Source organism: Meriones unguiculatus, chromosome 8, assembly GCF_030254825.1.
Source record: "Meriones unguiculatus strain TT.TT164.6M chromosome 8, Bangor_MerUng_6.1, whole genome shotgun sequence".
Lineage (NCBI taxonomy): Eukaryota > Metazoa > Chordata > Mammalia > Rodentia > Muridae > Meriones > Meriones unguiculatus.
Window position 1 is genome coordinate 61723133 of NC_083356.1, and position 17653 is coordinate 61740785.

The following is a 17653-nucleotide window of genomic DNA, read 5'->3' on the forward strand; positions in this document are numbered from 1 at the left end:
GTGTAGCATTTCATAGGTGCAATATATACTGAACTGTTAGATGAAAAGTAATTGATATTGTAAAGAATATTAAACAAGTTAGCTTGACTTTTCTTATATAAGTGCTAGAGTCAAAATCACAACCCTAAATCAACTTCCAGTATTTCTTCTATCAATATCTCTGAATAAGAATCAATAATCATATGCTCATTATAAAATTTATTTTTAAATCTTATATAATGACACATCTGTACTTATTTTTCTGGAGATTTCACCTTATCCTTATACTGGTACAAAAATGCTAAAAAGTCACTACTTTCAATAATTTTCTCCAAACATGCTTATAATATTTTAGCTTGATTGAAAGAGTCATCTAGCAACTGATGGAAGCAGATAGAGACCCACATCCAAACACTCAGCAGGGCCAAGAGAATACAGCCACAGAATCAACTAAGCCAGGCTCACAGGGGCTCACATAGATGGAGGTGACAGTCAAGAACCCTGCACGATTCTGACCTACGTCCTCTGCATATATTTATGGTTGCGTGGCTGGGTGTGCTTGTGGGACTCCTCACAGTGAGGGTGAGGGCTGTCTCTGACTCTTTTGCCTGTTCTTGAGACCCTTTTCCTCCTACTGGGCTGCCTCATATATAAGAGCTTATACCTAGTTTTATTGTAACTTGTTAGGCCATGTTTGATATTCCTCAGAGGCCTGCTTCTTTTTTGAAGTGACATAAAAGCAGTGAATCTGGGATAGAGGGAGGGATGGGGAGGACTGGGAAGAGTGGAGGAAATGCAGTCAGGACATAATGTATGAGAGAAGAATAAAAGAAAATATTTTAGCTTTTTTTTTCAATATCTACATTCATGTTCAATCACAAAAATAAAAATTAAAAATTAAATACAAAGAAATAAAATACACCTATTGAGTGTACCCACAGCTGGAGGAACTATAAAGATAAATATGTTTCCCAGACTCAAAAGTGCATATTTTAACAGGAAAACAAGAAACAGGAGCTACACAGTACGCAGAACAAAACTCACGGGATCAGCAGGTGCTCACATGTGTTCTCATGTGTCATCTTCAACAATCTTTCTGCTTCTATTTCTTACGTTTTTATTGTCTGACCGTTTCATACATCTCTATAATGAATTTTAGTCATCTTCATCCCTTCTGCTCATCTTCTATCCCACTGTTCTGCTGAGCCCATCCTTCCCAAGCAGCTGCCTCCTACTGTCATGTATTCTCTTTGTGTGTGACCCACTGAGTTCATGTAGAGTTTCTTGCCTTACAGAGGCTGGAAGGTTATTTAATAGAATAAAGGCAACTTAGCAGTGATTATGTCAGTGGAGAAAATGACATCTCTTCTCCCACAACCTTTAACTTTTAAATGTGCCCCAAAGACAGGTTAAGTCTCATGAGCAGCTCACCTACCCATGAAAAAGTTAAGAAACCCATTCTTTTTATTTCTCTGAAAATAAGCTTTTAAATTTTTTTTCTTTTTTATTACAATTTACTCACTTTGTATCCTGGCTGTAGCCCCTCCCTCATCTCCTCCCGGTCCCACTCTCCTCCTTCTTCCTTCCCTATGTCCCTCCACTAGCTCACTGATAGAGGAGGTCCGCCTCCCCTACTATCTGACGCTAGCCTATCAGGTCTCATCAGGACTGTCTGGATCCTCTTTCTCTGTGGCCAAGTTAGGCCACCTCCCCAGGAGGAGGTGATCAAAGAGCCAGCCACTGAGTCCATGTCCAAGACAGCCCCTGCTCCCCTTACTAAGGAACCCACATGGAGACTGAGCTGCCTGTGGGCTGCATCTGTGCAGGGGCTCTAGGTCTTCTCCATGCACAGTCCTTGACTGATTCAACTCTGCACGACCCCTGAGCTCTAAACAGAGAAATAATGACACTTACAGAGGTCTTAATCAAATGAAACTAATAGATGTCTACAGAACTTTTCACCCAAACACAAAAGAGTATACATTCTTTTCAGCACCTCATGAAACCTTCTCCAAAACTGACCATATAGTTAGGCACAAAGCAAGCCTCAAGAGATACAAGAAGATTGAAATAATCCCTTGTATCATACCAGACCACCATGGTCTAAAAACTAGACCTCAACAATAATAGGAATAACAAAAAGCCTACATACACACAGAAACTGAGCAACTCTCTGCTCAATGACAGCTGGGCCAGGAAAGAAATAAAAAAGAAATTAAAGACTTTCTAGAACTCAATGAAAATGAAGGCAGAACTTACCCAAACTTATGAGATAGAAGGAAAGCAATGCGAAAAGGAAAGTTCATAACACTAAGTGCTTTCATAAAGAAATTCAAGATGTCTCATACAGGCAACTTAATGGCACACCTGTAAGCATTAGAAAAAAAAAAAAAAAAAAAAGAAGCAGACACACCCAAGAGGAGTAGATGGCTGGGGCACAATCAAACTCAGGGCTGAAATCAATCAATTAGAAACAATGAGAACAATTCAAAGAATCAAGGAAACTAAGAGCCGGTTCTTTGAGAAAATCAACAAGATAGACAAACCTTAGCCAAGCTAACTAAAAAGTGGAGGGACACCATCCAAATCAACAAAATCAGAAATGAAAAAGTGGACCTAACAACAGACTCTGAGGAAATCCGAAGAAACCATCCTCATGCACGAATACTTTTCTGTTTACAGCACTTTATGCACGAACACTTTATCAGACTACATGGAATGATACTATCCTATTTCATTACATTCATTCTTTATTTTTTATATAATTCCTGATCACATTAAGCAAAACTTCCTTTCTGTGGTCTACATCAGTCACTCCTTACAAAGTATCCTAATTATTAGCAAAATATCCATTCTGATGGAATGATAAAAGCAAATGTGAAAGCATATTTTTTTCTGCAGTTTTGTAAACAAAAAACAGTTTCCCTGTATTCTTAGGCAGTCAGGAACAAACTGCTTTAACAACTGTACCTATTACCCATAGGCTGACCCTTTTAGCTGTAGGTAGTTAGATATAATTGTATTTAAAATTCTTTCTTTTGTTAGTTCTTAGGAAGAGCAATTTGGATGTCATTTTATACTGTGTTAAAAAAATAGAAGCTGCTGTTTCAGTCATTTCAAACAACTCCTTTCTAATAAAATATTCTTTTAATAATTCTTCTCATTAATTGTGACTATATGACTGGAGGTAGAAATCAATAAATAATGGGCGAAAACAAGTCTGTGCCTGAGTGTCAGCATGAAACACAGACTAAGGGAACCATACTTGAATGTGATTTTAGAGCTAACAAAAATGAAAGTGAACTTTTAGAAACAAACTCAGAATATTTCCTAAGGATTTGAGATGATAGTTAGGAAAAGAGGGAAAAAGAGAAAGAAAAAAGTAACAAATCAACCAAAATGTTCAAAACAATATAGCTTCAGTTAGTGGCCTTAAGATCATTACTCACACCATAATAAAATATGCTTTTCATACTGCATGCAAAGTCTTTGGTTTTATTTATATATTTTATGTGTATGTGCGCGAGCGAGTACTTGCATGTATGTGTGTGCACACATACCTTCTTGGTACATGGAGGCCTTGGAAATCCTGGAACTGGGGCAGCTGTAAGCCACTCTGTGGATTCTGGGAATCAAACTCAGGTCTCCAAGAGCATGTCCGGAGCCATCTTCCTAGCCCCTCAAGTGTAAATTTAAAGGACCAGTAGTTAATTTGTAGAGATTTTTTTTTAATGGTCTGAATTGATTTGCTTCTTCCAAATTCACATGTTTAAGTCAGTGTCTCAAAATATGACTGCATTAGAGGACAAGAACATTAAGGATGTGACTAAGATAAAATAGGGCCATTTGTCTGGGCACTAATCCAGTGGGCTGCTGTCATTATAGAGATAAGCAATCAGAACATGGCGCAAACAAAGAGAAAAGGACTAGGGAGGTCCCTAAGTAGGCCAACAACGGCATACCAAGAGCGGCTTCAGAAGGAACCAACACTGTCATCCTTAATTTCTCATTTCTAGCATCCAAAAACTGAAGAAATATGTGGCCACTCAATCTATAGTGCTTAGTTAATAAATTTATACAACATGTTCAGGAAAGAGGGAAATTCAAGCTAAAAGTTTTCAAAAAGAAAATCAAAGATTAAGACTAGACTTTCAGGGATCATCTCTATAATTCATTACTGTGAATCTTTTTTATGAATTCCTATGAAAGATAGGTATGACCAGGAGTTACTTCCACTAACTAAAACATTAAGGACAGAATTCACTTAGCTCAGTTTTATGTGTGTGTGTGTGTGTAGACGCGCATGCAAACGCGCATGTCTGTGTGTCAGTATGTATTTCTAGTTAACTGCCCAGTAAATAGGTATTTGAATAAAACTGAAGAATATCAAGTTCATTTCAGAACATGAAAGAAAGATACTAATTTGACCAGATTGAGAAAATACAAGAACATTCAACTGTTTTTAGGTTTCTTAAAAACTGTAACTTTTTCATTTTTATCATTTTTTACTTTTAAAATTGCCTTAAACATAATTTTTTCTAAATGTACTAGAATGTTGAAGGACACAGATAAAACATAAATTCTAAGGGCTTGCTGGACACAGCAGTTTTCCCCCTCTATCATCATCATCATCAGCAGCAGCAGCCCTACTGCTGTTTAATGTCATATTGTAGCTATCTGATATTGATCTTCATAGTACATTTTAACAGTTCTATGTGCACGCAGACTCAATTATGACCATAAATCTGTGCAGTGTGCACTATCCCACATCACAGAGTAAGAAAATGAGCACAGTGAGAGGCAACGCGCTTAAGTCTGTAGAGAGTGGTACCAGGGTTGTAGTTACTTCAGGAGCTCATCTAACGCGACTCTGCAGCCCACAGTAAAGCACACCCAGTAAAAATCAATGGCAGACACTCAAGCTGTCTGTGTATCTACATTTCTTTTTCTTTATGATTTTATTTATTTGTTAGTTACATTTTATTAACTCTGAATCCCTGCTGTGTCCCGCTCCCTTATTCCCTCCCAATCCCACCCTCCCTCCCTCAGCTTTTCCCTGCCCCTTTCCAAGTCCATGGATTGGGGAGGACCTCCTCCCCTTTCATCTGGCCCTGTTTTATCAGGTATCTTCAGGACTGGCTGCAAAGTCCTCCTCTGTGGCCTAGCAGGACTATTCCTCCCTTGGGGGGTGGGGAAGTCAAAGGGCCAGCCATTGAGTTCCTGTTAGAAATAGTCCCTGTTCCCCTCACTATGGGAAACCAATTGGATACTGAGCTACCACAGGCTTCATCAGAGTAGAAGTTCTAGGTTATATCCATACATGGCCCTTGGTGGAGTGTCAGTCTCAGAAAAGACCCCTGTGCCCAGATATATTTGGTCCTTGTGGAGTTCCTATCTTTTCTACGTCATACTAACTCCCCCTTCTTTCATATGATTCCCTGCACTCTGCCAAAGGTTTGGTTATGAGTCTTAGTATCTGCTTTGCTACATTTCTACACACTACTCTGAATGTGGCTGCTACTGTTGGTACTGATGATTCACATCAACAGAAACAGGTCTGTTCCCAATGGCTTCTTCCTCCTCATAACACATACTTATCATCACTTTTATTTATTTCAACGTTAATAGGAGAAAATGTTACAAATACATACTGAAATTTTCTTGTTATCTGAAAATTCTAGTCTGGTGGACACTGAGGGTCAATAAGAGAATATTTAAAACCAGCTGGTGTAAGCCCAAAAGGAACTGTAAAAATGTGAAACAGATTTTTGCTGTGAAACAACAGACTGTTTATTGAAAGGGAAGGATGTTCTCTGTGGGACATCACAGTGGGGTCCTGAGGACCCGAAAGGCAGAGGCATTACTGAGGGCACTATGACACTTGTGGTTAAGGATGCCAAACTGTGTTGGGAGCTTGAGAACTCATGTCTCAAAGCTCTCCAGCAAAAGTAAGACCTGGCTCAATCTCACTGGACTGCTTGTTGTACAATGCCAAACTTTGTGCTTAAGAAAAATAGTTTCCCCAGAATTTTATTCCAATCACTGCTCTAAAACTCATAATAAATTCAATGTCTCATTTCAAAATATAAATCCAAAACTGATGCAGTTTATACATCTTAATAATGTATATAAGACTATTTAATCTACATTTAAAATCTTTCCTTAAATATAAATTTAATCTCTCAAATTTCAGATTTTTATGATCCTCATAATTGAGTATTTAAAAACGTAGTGTTAATTACAGACACATTTACATATATGTAACGTCAACCTTGACAGTATAGTTTCTTATCTCAATAATTTTGTTTATAAACATTAATCACATGTGACCATTGTTTTATTTTTTATAATTTTCACGGTTTTAAAATTCTTAGCCGTTACACTGTTTTGTTTTTATTATTTCAGTTGCTTGAATCTCTTTATTACAGAATAAAGGAAACACTTAAGGGCATTTATTTGTCCTGCACTAGATCCTTTCATCAGCTCAGTTGTTACTTCTTCAAATTTTATTTGGATCTACCACACTCCTTTGCATTACCTATCTTTATATTTGATTATGTTACTATTAACAGAAACTATTATCATATGTGTCATTTACTGTACATTTATTAAGTAAAAAGCCATAGATCTGTTCATACAGCTATCATCACCCTGCCTATGAATTTTCTACCGCCATCCAGTCAACAGATAAAGAACCTGAGGATAAAGGACTAAAGGCACCCCCAAACTTCCCCAGGGGAACACGCATGATTCCACACTGCTGCCACAGTGGGGGGATGTGTAGGCTTCCAAGAATTTCTGCACAAACACCACCTTTTAAACCTCTATATGTGGTCACTCCTAAGCAGTGTCGACTGATCTCCTCTTGCTGATGCTCCTATTGCCTGTGTTCTGAAAGTCAATGTAAAGGCACCTCATGTGCTTTCTCTGCTGAGAAAATAATTATCTGTGATAAAATAGATCATTTTAGTTAATTGTGACAATCTGTGTGCAAGAACAATTTGTCTGAAGTTGTCTAAAATACTTATTTAGTCCATGATTCCATAAGTTTAGTTTTATTTGTACTTAAAATTGAATATGTATCTCTACTGGTATATATATATTTTGTTTAAACAAATTTAATTGGAACGTGTTAATTGGAATGTGTGAATGGGTATTTACCAAACTAGAAATGAGAAAAAGTGACAAGATATATGAAGCAGCATCTGAGAGTTGGCTCATGCGATGACTGGAGAAAATCCTGTTTCCTGTCTTTTACAACACTGTTTTGCTTCTTGTTGAATTCAATTAATCCAATAGCCTATTATAGTTATTATTCATAGGTTAAATAAATTATAGGTTTTGGCTTACATTTGCTTTTTAATTGTGTATAGACAAATCACAAAACTACAGTATACATGCTATAACAGAAGATAACATGCTGATGATTTGGGATATAAATTTCTACAAGATATCCTTTAAAAAAGAACATTATTGCAGATAAATAATCTTTGAGGTCCATTATAAATTCTGTGCTAAAGTGCTGTATGCTATTATCTGTTAAAATGGTAAAAAAATTCTTTATATTGCATGGTTTTGAAAATGATCCAAGATGCCAAATATAGCTGATATAAAATTAAATATTATATAATTCTTAATGATATTTTATATTTAACTATGAATGATTATATTAATTTATCATCATATAAATCACAGGTCAACTACACAATTTGTGCTGATGTTTCATAGAGAAATTACCTGTGTCTGAGTAAGTGAGGAGAACATTGATTTTGGAGTGAAAAATAAGTTAATGAATAAATAACTGCCAATAATGGAAGGGATGAATCACATTCAAGATGGGAGAAATTCCAAAGCATGGAAATGCATTGACTGCAATGTCATATTCTTGATTGAGGGAAAACTTCTGATTAAATAGAAATCGCATATACATGCTCTCTTATATTCTTATTAAAAATGCCTTCTACCTCCAATTTCTGAAAACACATAAAATGTTTCTAGAAAGACTTCTGCTTAGCAGAATGCTTTTAAAGAGAGCGCCTAGAGGGTTTATTATTATTGTTAGTATATTAAGAGTTATATAGAAAGTTCATACAGAAGTCTTGGGGAATTTTGAGAGGGATTAACAGAGCAGACTAAAGATTTAAAAAAAAACTAGTCTAATGTTTAATATGATTCGACACAGAGCTTTATAATACGGTCAGACACCGCAGGATTGTAGTTCAAAGTGTAGTATGTGTTTAACACGTCTAAAGCTTTAGGTTTCATGTCACTTATCTCAAACTGAAAAACTGGATTAGCTGTAACTAAGATTTTTCCATTAATCAGTGGATAAATAATACCCATCTGCATAACCTTCCTATGCTTTATAATGTATAATGTATCTTATATTATAAAAAACCCAGCATTTCTGTATTTTAACAGTGCATTGCCTAATTTCTATTTTGTAAGTTATTTCCTAATCTTTCTGTTTTATAATAGCAGATAACCTAACTTTTTATATTTTAGAACAGTAAATTATTCAATATTTATTTCTACCAGTAGATAACATATTTTCTATATCTTAGAACAGTATATTATTCAATCTTTTTTATTTCTAACAGTAGATAACTCTATTTTCTATATTTTGCCACAGGTTACTGAAATTTCCATATTTTATAACAGTCAAAAATCTAACTTAGAGAGGGGCAAAGAGGAGATGAGGGAGGGTAGGCTTGGGAGGGAATGAGAGAGGGGGCTACAGCTGGGACACAAAGTAAATAAACTGTAATTAATATAAAAAAATAAAAAATTATAAAAAAATCTAACTTTCTATATTTTATAAGAGCTGATTACCTAACATTCAATACTTTCTATCAGCTCCTTTATTAGATCCTTTTGAGGGTGGGGATTTAGATATATTAAAACACATTATTAAATAGTGGTTTTCGTAAGTGACTCTTAAAGAAAACCAAAAGAATTAAGTAAAGACTGAAGGCACAGTGCCTGTTTTAGAAAGAAGACATTAGTCTTAAAATTTGGTTCAACCTAAAAAGCTACTAACATGGAAACGAAAACTAACTTAATCCTTACTGAAAAAACATACCCTGTATTTTTTTTTTATCTTTAAGAGGGAAAAATTAACATAGGGGATAGACCACCAAGTGAAGGCAGTTCCACATTAGGAGCTAATTGTGACTGTACCTTAGTGACTGGATTATATTTTGAAGTGAGCGGAGTATAAAATCCTAGCAGCAGAAAAGGAATTCTGTGAGTTTTGTTATGTACTGGTAGATCAGCCAAACTCCACAAGGTCTTACAAAGGGTAAGACAGTTTACTCTCAAAATAAAGAATTCAATTTTTAACATTATGATCTCTGGTTTCTAGACAACTTTTTCCACTACAAAAACTAAATTTCAGAATCACTTCATGTTAGAACAAGAGTTTTAAAACTTTATATCAGAATGCCCTGTTGGAGATTTCATAGCTGTGACAAACGCAGAGAACGCTATTACTAAAATGCCCAGTGCTGTGGGTGTTGCTGTTCTGGGATTGCACTTAGAAAACTACTAAGTTATCTTGCTCAGTTCTTTATCAGGACTTCAGCTTTAACAAAGCTAAAACGTGTCAAAGGTCATAAAAATTAGGGGGCCTTAACATATTCATTTGCCAAAGAGTAGTGTGGACTTCAAACTTGTGTTTCAGGAAATAAAAACTCTTATCTATTCCTATAGAATTTCTTTGCTCCAAGACCCTGAAATAAACTTGTCATGTATTTCAAATAAGAACCATTGTTACTGTTTCTAGAGAACCAATTAATCACTTAATTAATTATTTATATTTTTAAAAACAAGGTCTCATCTTGTAGCCTTGGCTGGCCTGAAACTTACTTTGTAGACCTGTCTGGCCATGAATTCACACAGACCCACCTGCCTCTGCATCCCAAGTGCTGGGAGTAGGCTTAGTGTTTATTATGCAAGTGATGCACCATCTCTGCCTTGCTTGCTTCCTTGATTTATAAATGATGCTACTGACTCTGCCTCTGGCAGCTCATACAAGGCAAGTGTTCCACCAGTCAGGTAGGCCCTTCCCTCCGCTGCTTGGTAGGAAGTCATGCCACGCCACACATTAACTGTGCCTCTGGGCCTACCATGCCCTTTCATTGTATTGGCTTTTGTTTTTCACAACATTCTTTTCTAAAATAATATCATTGAGAATATGATATGTAATCATATTAGACAAGGAACTCATTTTATACAATAACATGACCCTAAAATATAAAGGCCTTGAAGAGTAAGATAAGTAAAATAATACTCTTAATTTTCTACCTGGTTAGACCTCTTATCTCAACATACATCCAGAAGATAATCTAAAAACATATTTGCTAAAATACCTTTTGAACTAACAAAACCTCATAAGTGTATGTTTGTTCCAATAATTCAGTAATAAAGCAGATTTAATTAAAATATCCAAGTAAAAAAAATAAAATAGAAAAAGATGTATAAAAAAAACCACATAGGATGATAATGGAAAGATTTCCCTAAATGTTTTTTGAAGGGATACAAATTTTATAAAATGAAACAAATCTAAAAAGCTTTGGTCTTTAGATTTTGAACTTTGTATGCTATATAATAATGTGTTTCTAATAAGGAGAAGTATATTCCTAAGAGCTGGTACACAAATACATTACACATTTTAGCATCTACTATCACTGGGCCATTACATTATTTGTCTGTGTCTGACTCATCTACATTCAGTTCTTTAAAAGAATCTAGCAGCTTCAGATTGACTATTTCACAACTTTTAAAAAGAAAATTGTCTTGCCTTCGAATGGTAATCTTGTTCCAGTCTGGGATCTGATCCGGCTACCTGTTTGTATTTGTTAATTTTCATTTGGCGATTTCTCTCCTCTATATCCATAGCACCTATCAAGTAGAAAAAAACCCATAAAGTTAATATTTAGTTCTTACTTGTGAAACCTAATTAGGATGTATAAAAGAAGAATCGTGAAGCTGATAAGCTACTTTCACAAAAAGTAGTAGAAATAAATTAGATGTAGTATTGTCTCTTTTGGTTAAGCTATGCATTTTGGTGGATAAAAACATAACTATTAAATATACTTAATAATTTAAATATTAGTAAAACATACTTGCATTAAAAGAGAAGACAACTAGATAGAAACCACTGTACATCTATGTCCAGAAGAATATATTTGCTAACACACAAATTTGGCACAAGAACTTTGGCTTTTAATTCATCAAGCAAATCAAACTGGTTTGGGACTGGTTTCTGTTTACAATGCAATTTAAAGCTTTATTTTTAAACTACTGTCATAAAATTAGGCTTCATGTTAAATCAAGTCATTCTAGAACACATTATAAGTCTAGCTGTCAGGAACTTCTGATTTTGAAATTTATATAACTAAAATTAAGAAGTGAGTTTATGGAATATACTTTTAATGATGCCGTACTAGTAAATGTATAAAGTACTACTGAAATCAACTAAAAATAGACTATAAAAATGAGAAAAATGATAAGCCCATTATAAAAGATAATAGTCCTTAGTAACTGTTACTATCTCAAAATAAATCAATTCTAGCTAGCAAGAAGGAATTAAAAACTAACAAATATAAAATCCTAACAAATATAAAAACCGTGAATTTGATAAAGTGAATTTATAGGAGGATCACATTTTTCATAAATACACAGTAAAAAAAATATTACATATATGTACAATGAAAAACACAAAGGAAGAAAATGAACTCAATGGACTCAAGTGGTGGCTAGAGTAACACACTGGCACATAAATTTATGAGCGCTGCGCATGTAGACAGGAATGTAAACACACAAACACATACCCTTTGCTCAGTATCATGACTTTAAAGCTGAAGTAACAATATCTAGACAAAAATGTATCTATCAGATGAGCATCTAATACTTACCTAATTAAAATAATAATAATAATAATAATAATAATAATAATAATAATAGTAAAGTGGGATTGAAAATGTAGCAACTAGCAATATTTTAATTCATTTAAAAATACTACCTCTGCTCTGCAAAAATTTCATAATGAATCAGATAAGTTTTGTTAGTAATAAATTTTAAGTAAATATTGATTAAATAAGATAAAGGAGAACAGTAATTTCCAGAAAGATTAACAAAGTATTGGGTAAAAGTATACATGAAGAATGAAATTATATGAACTCTAAATACGTCATCAAATTGATGGTGTGTTATGAGACAGGCGTAGGTGATCTTAAACTTCCGTCTCAGACTTCCAAGTCTGATGACAGACACATGGGATTACTTCTGTTTTTAATGCCATCAAACTTAAATCGATTATTCAGTAAGTAGTCAATAAACTGTAAAGATAGTCATGCTTTAATAACAGTATATATAACTGACTCCATGTTAAATTTAAGATTACAGAATAAACTGAATAATGTATTAAAACATATGAATACCTGTGATATGAAATACATATATCAAGTATAATTAATAACTTTTAGTTCATTATCTATCCCTGTGAAATTGTTTATACTTCAAGAAATACTTTGACTTAAAACAAATTTGTTTCCCAACAGCAAAAGAACAAAAAAATTATCCCCAGATGAAAAAGATAATCATGTGTAGTGAAAAGATGCTATTAGCTAAATATTGTTTATGAAGATTCTTTTAAAAGGTTTCCTGTTGTTAAAACAATAGAAAACAGAATGTTAAAAACAAATATTACCAACTGACAAGGAAATTTAAGCACATGTAGACACAGATATAAAATATATACACATAAACAAGCATTTTCTAATAATTAGACTTGTACGGCAAACTTCTATGACAGCTACACTGAGTTCCTTCTGATTACTAGGAAGTAATATGACACACAAGAATAATGGTCAACTTTTCCTATGAAGTACCCAATAATATATATATATATATATATATATATATATATATAGTGTGTGTGTGTGTGTGTACATGTGTATGTTTTTCGTATGTCCTATACATAGTCATACAAGTTTGTGTGAGTGCATGAGTATGTGTGTGCATCTCTCAATCACGGGACAACCTCTGGAGTCTTTCTGCAGACACTGTATGCCCTGCATTTTTGAGACAGGGTTTTTCATTGGCCTGAACTCTCACAGTAGGCGAGGCTGCCAGGCCAGTGAGCCTCAGGGATCTATCTGCCTGTCTTTGACTCTCCAGTAATACAAATAGAAGCACAAGGCACCATTTAAGGGTTTTTTCCCCCCTTTAACCTGACAGGGTTAAATAACCCTATGATAGGGATGGGAATAACCCTCCAGGCAAGCAGTTTACAGATCATGCTGTCTCTTCAGTCCTAAATTGGAGATTATTTGAGTGTACACTTTAACGTGGCTGCAGGTCTGCGATGGCCAGATGGCAGCAGCTGAAGGCAGTATTTACAGAGGTGACTGTGGCTATGGTGTAGTAACACACACACACAGTGAGCAACACATGGAATGTGGGGAAAATGACAGTGTTTCCTCTACAAGAAAGAAGGAAAGAGTACATTCTTACCATTCCTCTTTAATACATCAAATAAACATCAATGAAATTTTAGCTGGGACCATCAGTCAAGAGAAAGAAAAGTAGAAGCAAACAGCTAAAAGAGGAATCTCCTGTTTGCATATGGTATGATTCTGTCTGTGAAAAACCCTCAAGATTCCAAGACTCCCTCAAGACTCTTAGAACTGATAGATCCAGCAAAGAAAAAGGAATCAAAATCAACATAAAACTTGATAATTTTTATATGACAATTACAAACTCATTTAGACAGAAAACAGAGAATTCCATTTTCAATAGCACCAACAGATTAAAATAAAATACCTAGGAATGAAAATATCAAGTAAATGAAAGTTTGCTAAAAATGAAAAATGCTGAATATTAAAGAAAAAAATTGAAGAAAATCTAGAATATGGAAAACCTTTTTATGTATTGGAAGAATTAGCACTATTGAAACAGTACTGCCACCTCTCCCAATCTGAAAACTCAATACAATCCCCAAGAAAATACTACTGAAATCTTCACAGAACTAGAAAGCAAACAAACAAGCAGACACACAAAATCCAAATTTAAGTATAAGTAAAATAAACCTCAAAATTCACCAAAGTGACCATGAGCAGAAAACCAACAGGGAATATGTGGCCATATCTAATTTCTGGTGCACTAATGAACTACAGAGAGAGCAGAAATACTTGATACAGACAGACAGGTAGGCCCACAGAAGATGCAGAACTCAATCCGTGCAGCAGCGGTGATTCTTGGCAAGCACCCCAAATTACACATTTGATAAGCAGTACTGAGCAAACTGACATTCACACAGACATTGGAACTAAACCCATACCTCTCAACTTTTATAAATACCAGCTGAAAATGCATCATGGACCTTATGAAAGACTTGAATCTAAGAGTTGAAAAACTAAGAGAACTCGTCAAGAATATAGCAAGGATTTCCTGAACGGGACTCCAATATCCTAGGGAACAAAAGCAAGAATTTAAATATGGAATTAGGTAAACGTTTAAACCTTCTTCATAGCAGACAATCAAGAGAACAGGTAACTGTTAGAATGGGAGAGGCCTTTGCCAGACGCTTCCCTAACAGGGGTAATATTTATAGTACATAAAGCAAGAGGCTCCCTTAAGGACTGCTTTTTCATCTTGCACATCTATGTGTGTGTTTGTGCAGGTGCCCAAGGAGGCCAGAAGTGAGCTCAGGTCCCCGGAGTGGAGTCACAGCTGTTTGTGGGTTCTGGAAACTGGACACTGTTTAACCAATGTGCTATCTTTAATCTTTTACACATCCTTAATACATTACTAACAAAAAAGTAATCGAATCAAATATTGAAAAATGATCTGAACAGGTATCTCAAGAGAAGAACAAGTAAAAAAAAAAGGAAAAAAATATAAATAGCCAATAAATAAAGGAAAAAATGCTTATACTTTAGAGATGAAAATCATAACTACATTGAAATTCTATTTCATAACAGTGAGAATGGCTGTAACATTTTTCTTTCAAGGGAAGGTAAGAAAGTCTAGTGGAGACGCAGAGAGAAAGGAAACATAACACACACTTGGGAAAGTAGAAGTTTCCCTGCCACTATGGGAGCTGCTGTAAAATACGACACCTCAAAAGAATAGGATAGAGTCAACTAAACTACTGATAGGGATCTAGTTGATGGCCATGAGGCTCCCCCATAAGGAAGTACCTGTGTACCTTTAATTATTGTGTCACCATTCCCATTAGATAAGTTGTAGAATTAAGCTTGGACCTTGTCAATAAATGAGTAAGAAATTAAAAAATAACACATATACACAATAGCATATAGTCACCAAATTTCAGCTGCTAAAGAAAAATGAAATCACTTTGTATCCCAGCTGTAACCCCCTCCCTCCCCTATCTCCTACCATGCCCCTCCCCAAGTCCACTGATAGGGGAGGTCCTCCTCCCCTTCCATTTGAACTTAGCTTATCAGGTCTCATTAGGACTGGCTGCACTGTCTTCCTCTGTGTCCTGTTAAGGCTGATCCCCCTTCAGGGGAAGATGATCAAAGAGCCTGCCACTGAGTTTATGTCAGAGACAGTCCCTCCCTGTTCCCCTTACTAGGGAACCCATTTGGAGACTGAGCTGCCATGGGCTACAGCTATGCAGGGGTTCTAGATTATCTACATTCATGGTCCTTGGTTGGCGTATCAGTCTCAGAAAAGATCCCTGTGCCTAGAATTTTTGTTTCTTTTGTTTCTGTTGCTCTCTTGGTGGAGCTCCTGTTCCCTCCAGGTCTTTCTATCTCCCCCTTCTTTCATAAACTTTCTGCCCAAAGTTTGGCTAAACTGTAATTAATTAAAAAATAAATAAATCCCTCCATCTTCTCTACCTATGTCCCTCCCCCAGTCCAGGAAGGGCGTAGGGGAAAAAGAGGGAGGGTAGGATTGGGAGGCGAAGAGGAAGGGAACTACAGGTGGAATACAAAGTGAATAAACTGTAATTAATAAAAATAATTAAAATTTAAAAATATTTTTTAAAAAGAAAAAAGATGTTATTTGTAGAAAAAATGGATAGAAGCAAAATATATAAACCAGATACTAGAAAATAATTACCACATTTTTTTCATAAATGAAACTTAAAAACAATTGTCAGAGAGACTATCTCTTCTCCTCTTAGTAGGGAACCCACAAAGAAACTGAGCTGTCTATGGGCTACATCTGAGCAGAGTCTAGGTCCTCTCTATGCATGGTCTTTGGTTGATGTACCAATGTCTGCAGTTCCTCTGGGCCCAGCTTTTTTTTTGTATTTGTTGGTCTCCTGTGTGGCTCCTGTCCCTTCTAGGCCCTTCTACATCCCCCTTCTTCTAAAAACCTCCCTGTGCTCTGTCCAAACTTTGGCTGTGAGACTCTATATCTGCTTTGATCCCCTGCTGGGTGGAGCCTTTCAGAGGACATCTGTGGTAGGATCATTTCTCCCTGGTGGGGTGACCTAGGGAGCCCACAGAGAAAGAGGATCCAGACAGTCCTGATGGGACCTGATAGACTAGGGTCAGACAGTAGGAGAGGAGGACCTCTGCTATCAGTGGACTAGGGGAGAGGGCTAGAGGAGGAAGAGGGAGGGAGGGTGGGACTTGGTGGAGAGAGAGGTGAGGGAGGGGGCTACAAATGGGATACAAAGTGAATTGTAAAAAAAAAAAGAGAGAGAGATAATAATAAAAGAAAGAAAAACAAAATTTAAAAATGTAAAGAGGATCCAAAAGAAGAGGGACTATAATGGAAGTAACCAGAGTAGTGGGGAAAGAAAGGATGCTAAAATAGGGCAGAAGGGAGGGAAGATACCATAAAACCCAGGGAACTAACCTGCATAAGTAACACATATTCATGACTTTAAAAACTTTCATTTATAAAATAAGCATCATACAGGAGTTATTAGGCCTTGGCATATCAGTTTAATTTTATGGGCAAAAGGACCTTTCTTATTAGTAACAACAAAAGAAATGTATAGAATCTTGGAAAGAGGGCTCAATTGGTGAAATGCTTGATTTGCAAGCAAGTGAACCTGAGTTCATTGTGCAGAATTCAACTCCTAAAGAAACCCCCGCATGGCAGTACACACTGCTGGATCCCTTGGACTCAATGGCCAGCTGGCTTAGCATTCTTAGTAAGCTTCATGCCAATGAGAAACTCCGGCAAAATGAGGTGAGTGAGGCCTAAGAGTGACATCTGGTTTTCACACAGGTGCACATGAGCATGCATACTTGTATATACATGTGTATGTGAATACACAGGTATGTTAATAAAATATATGATTAGATTTGTAATTATAAAAACATAAATAAATATTATTTATATATAAAAGACTACTACATGCCCTAAGAATACTATTAATCTATATTTGCTATTTTTAAGTTTATCAAGCAAATATCAATCTCAAGGCTATCTCTTTTCTGGAAACAATCATTACATATAGAATGTATCCAAGTGAAAAATTTGTGATTATAGCCTTAAACAATAAATCTCAATGAAGCACATTAGTTAATATACTTGAGCACATTAAACTCCTAACTAGTAACTTTGAAATGTTTCTAGGAGAATGAACTGTGGGATAAATGATCACCATACCACAAATGATCTGACATATATAAAATCTTCTTAGAGAGGGGGAGATACTGATAAAGAATCACACCATAAG

General features: G+C 35.6%; 1 protein-coding gene across 43 annotated transcripts in view; it reads right to left on the minus strand.

Annotated features, from left to right (window-relative positions):
• Rims2 (regulating synaptic membrane exocytosis 2) overlaps nucleotides 1-17653 on the minus strand; it is a 522675-nt gene that overhangs the window by 123596 nt on the left and 381426 nt on the right. For 23 of the 43 annotated variants that reach the window (XM_060389526.1, XM_060389562.1, XM_060389561.1 and 20 more), the window contains one exon: nucleotides 10781-10881. The exons of the other annotated variants lie outside the window; for them this stretch is intronic. In XM_060389526.1, the coding sequence (XP_060245509.1) occupies nucleotides 10781-10881 (101 nt within the window). The remainder of the gene's footprint in view (nucleotides 1-10780; nucleotides 10882-17653) is intronic. 43 annotated transcript variants of the gene reach the window in all.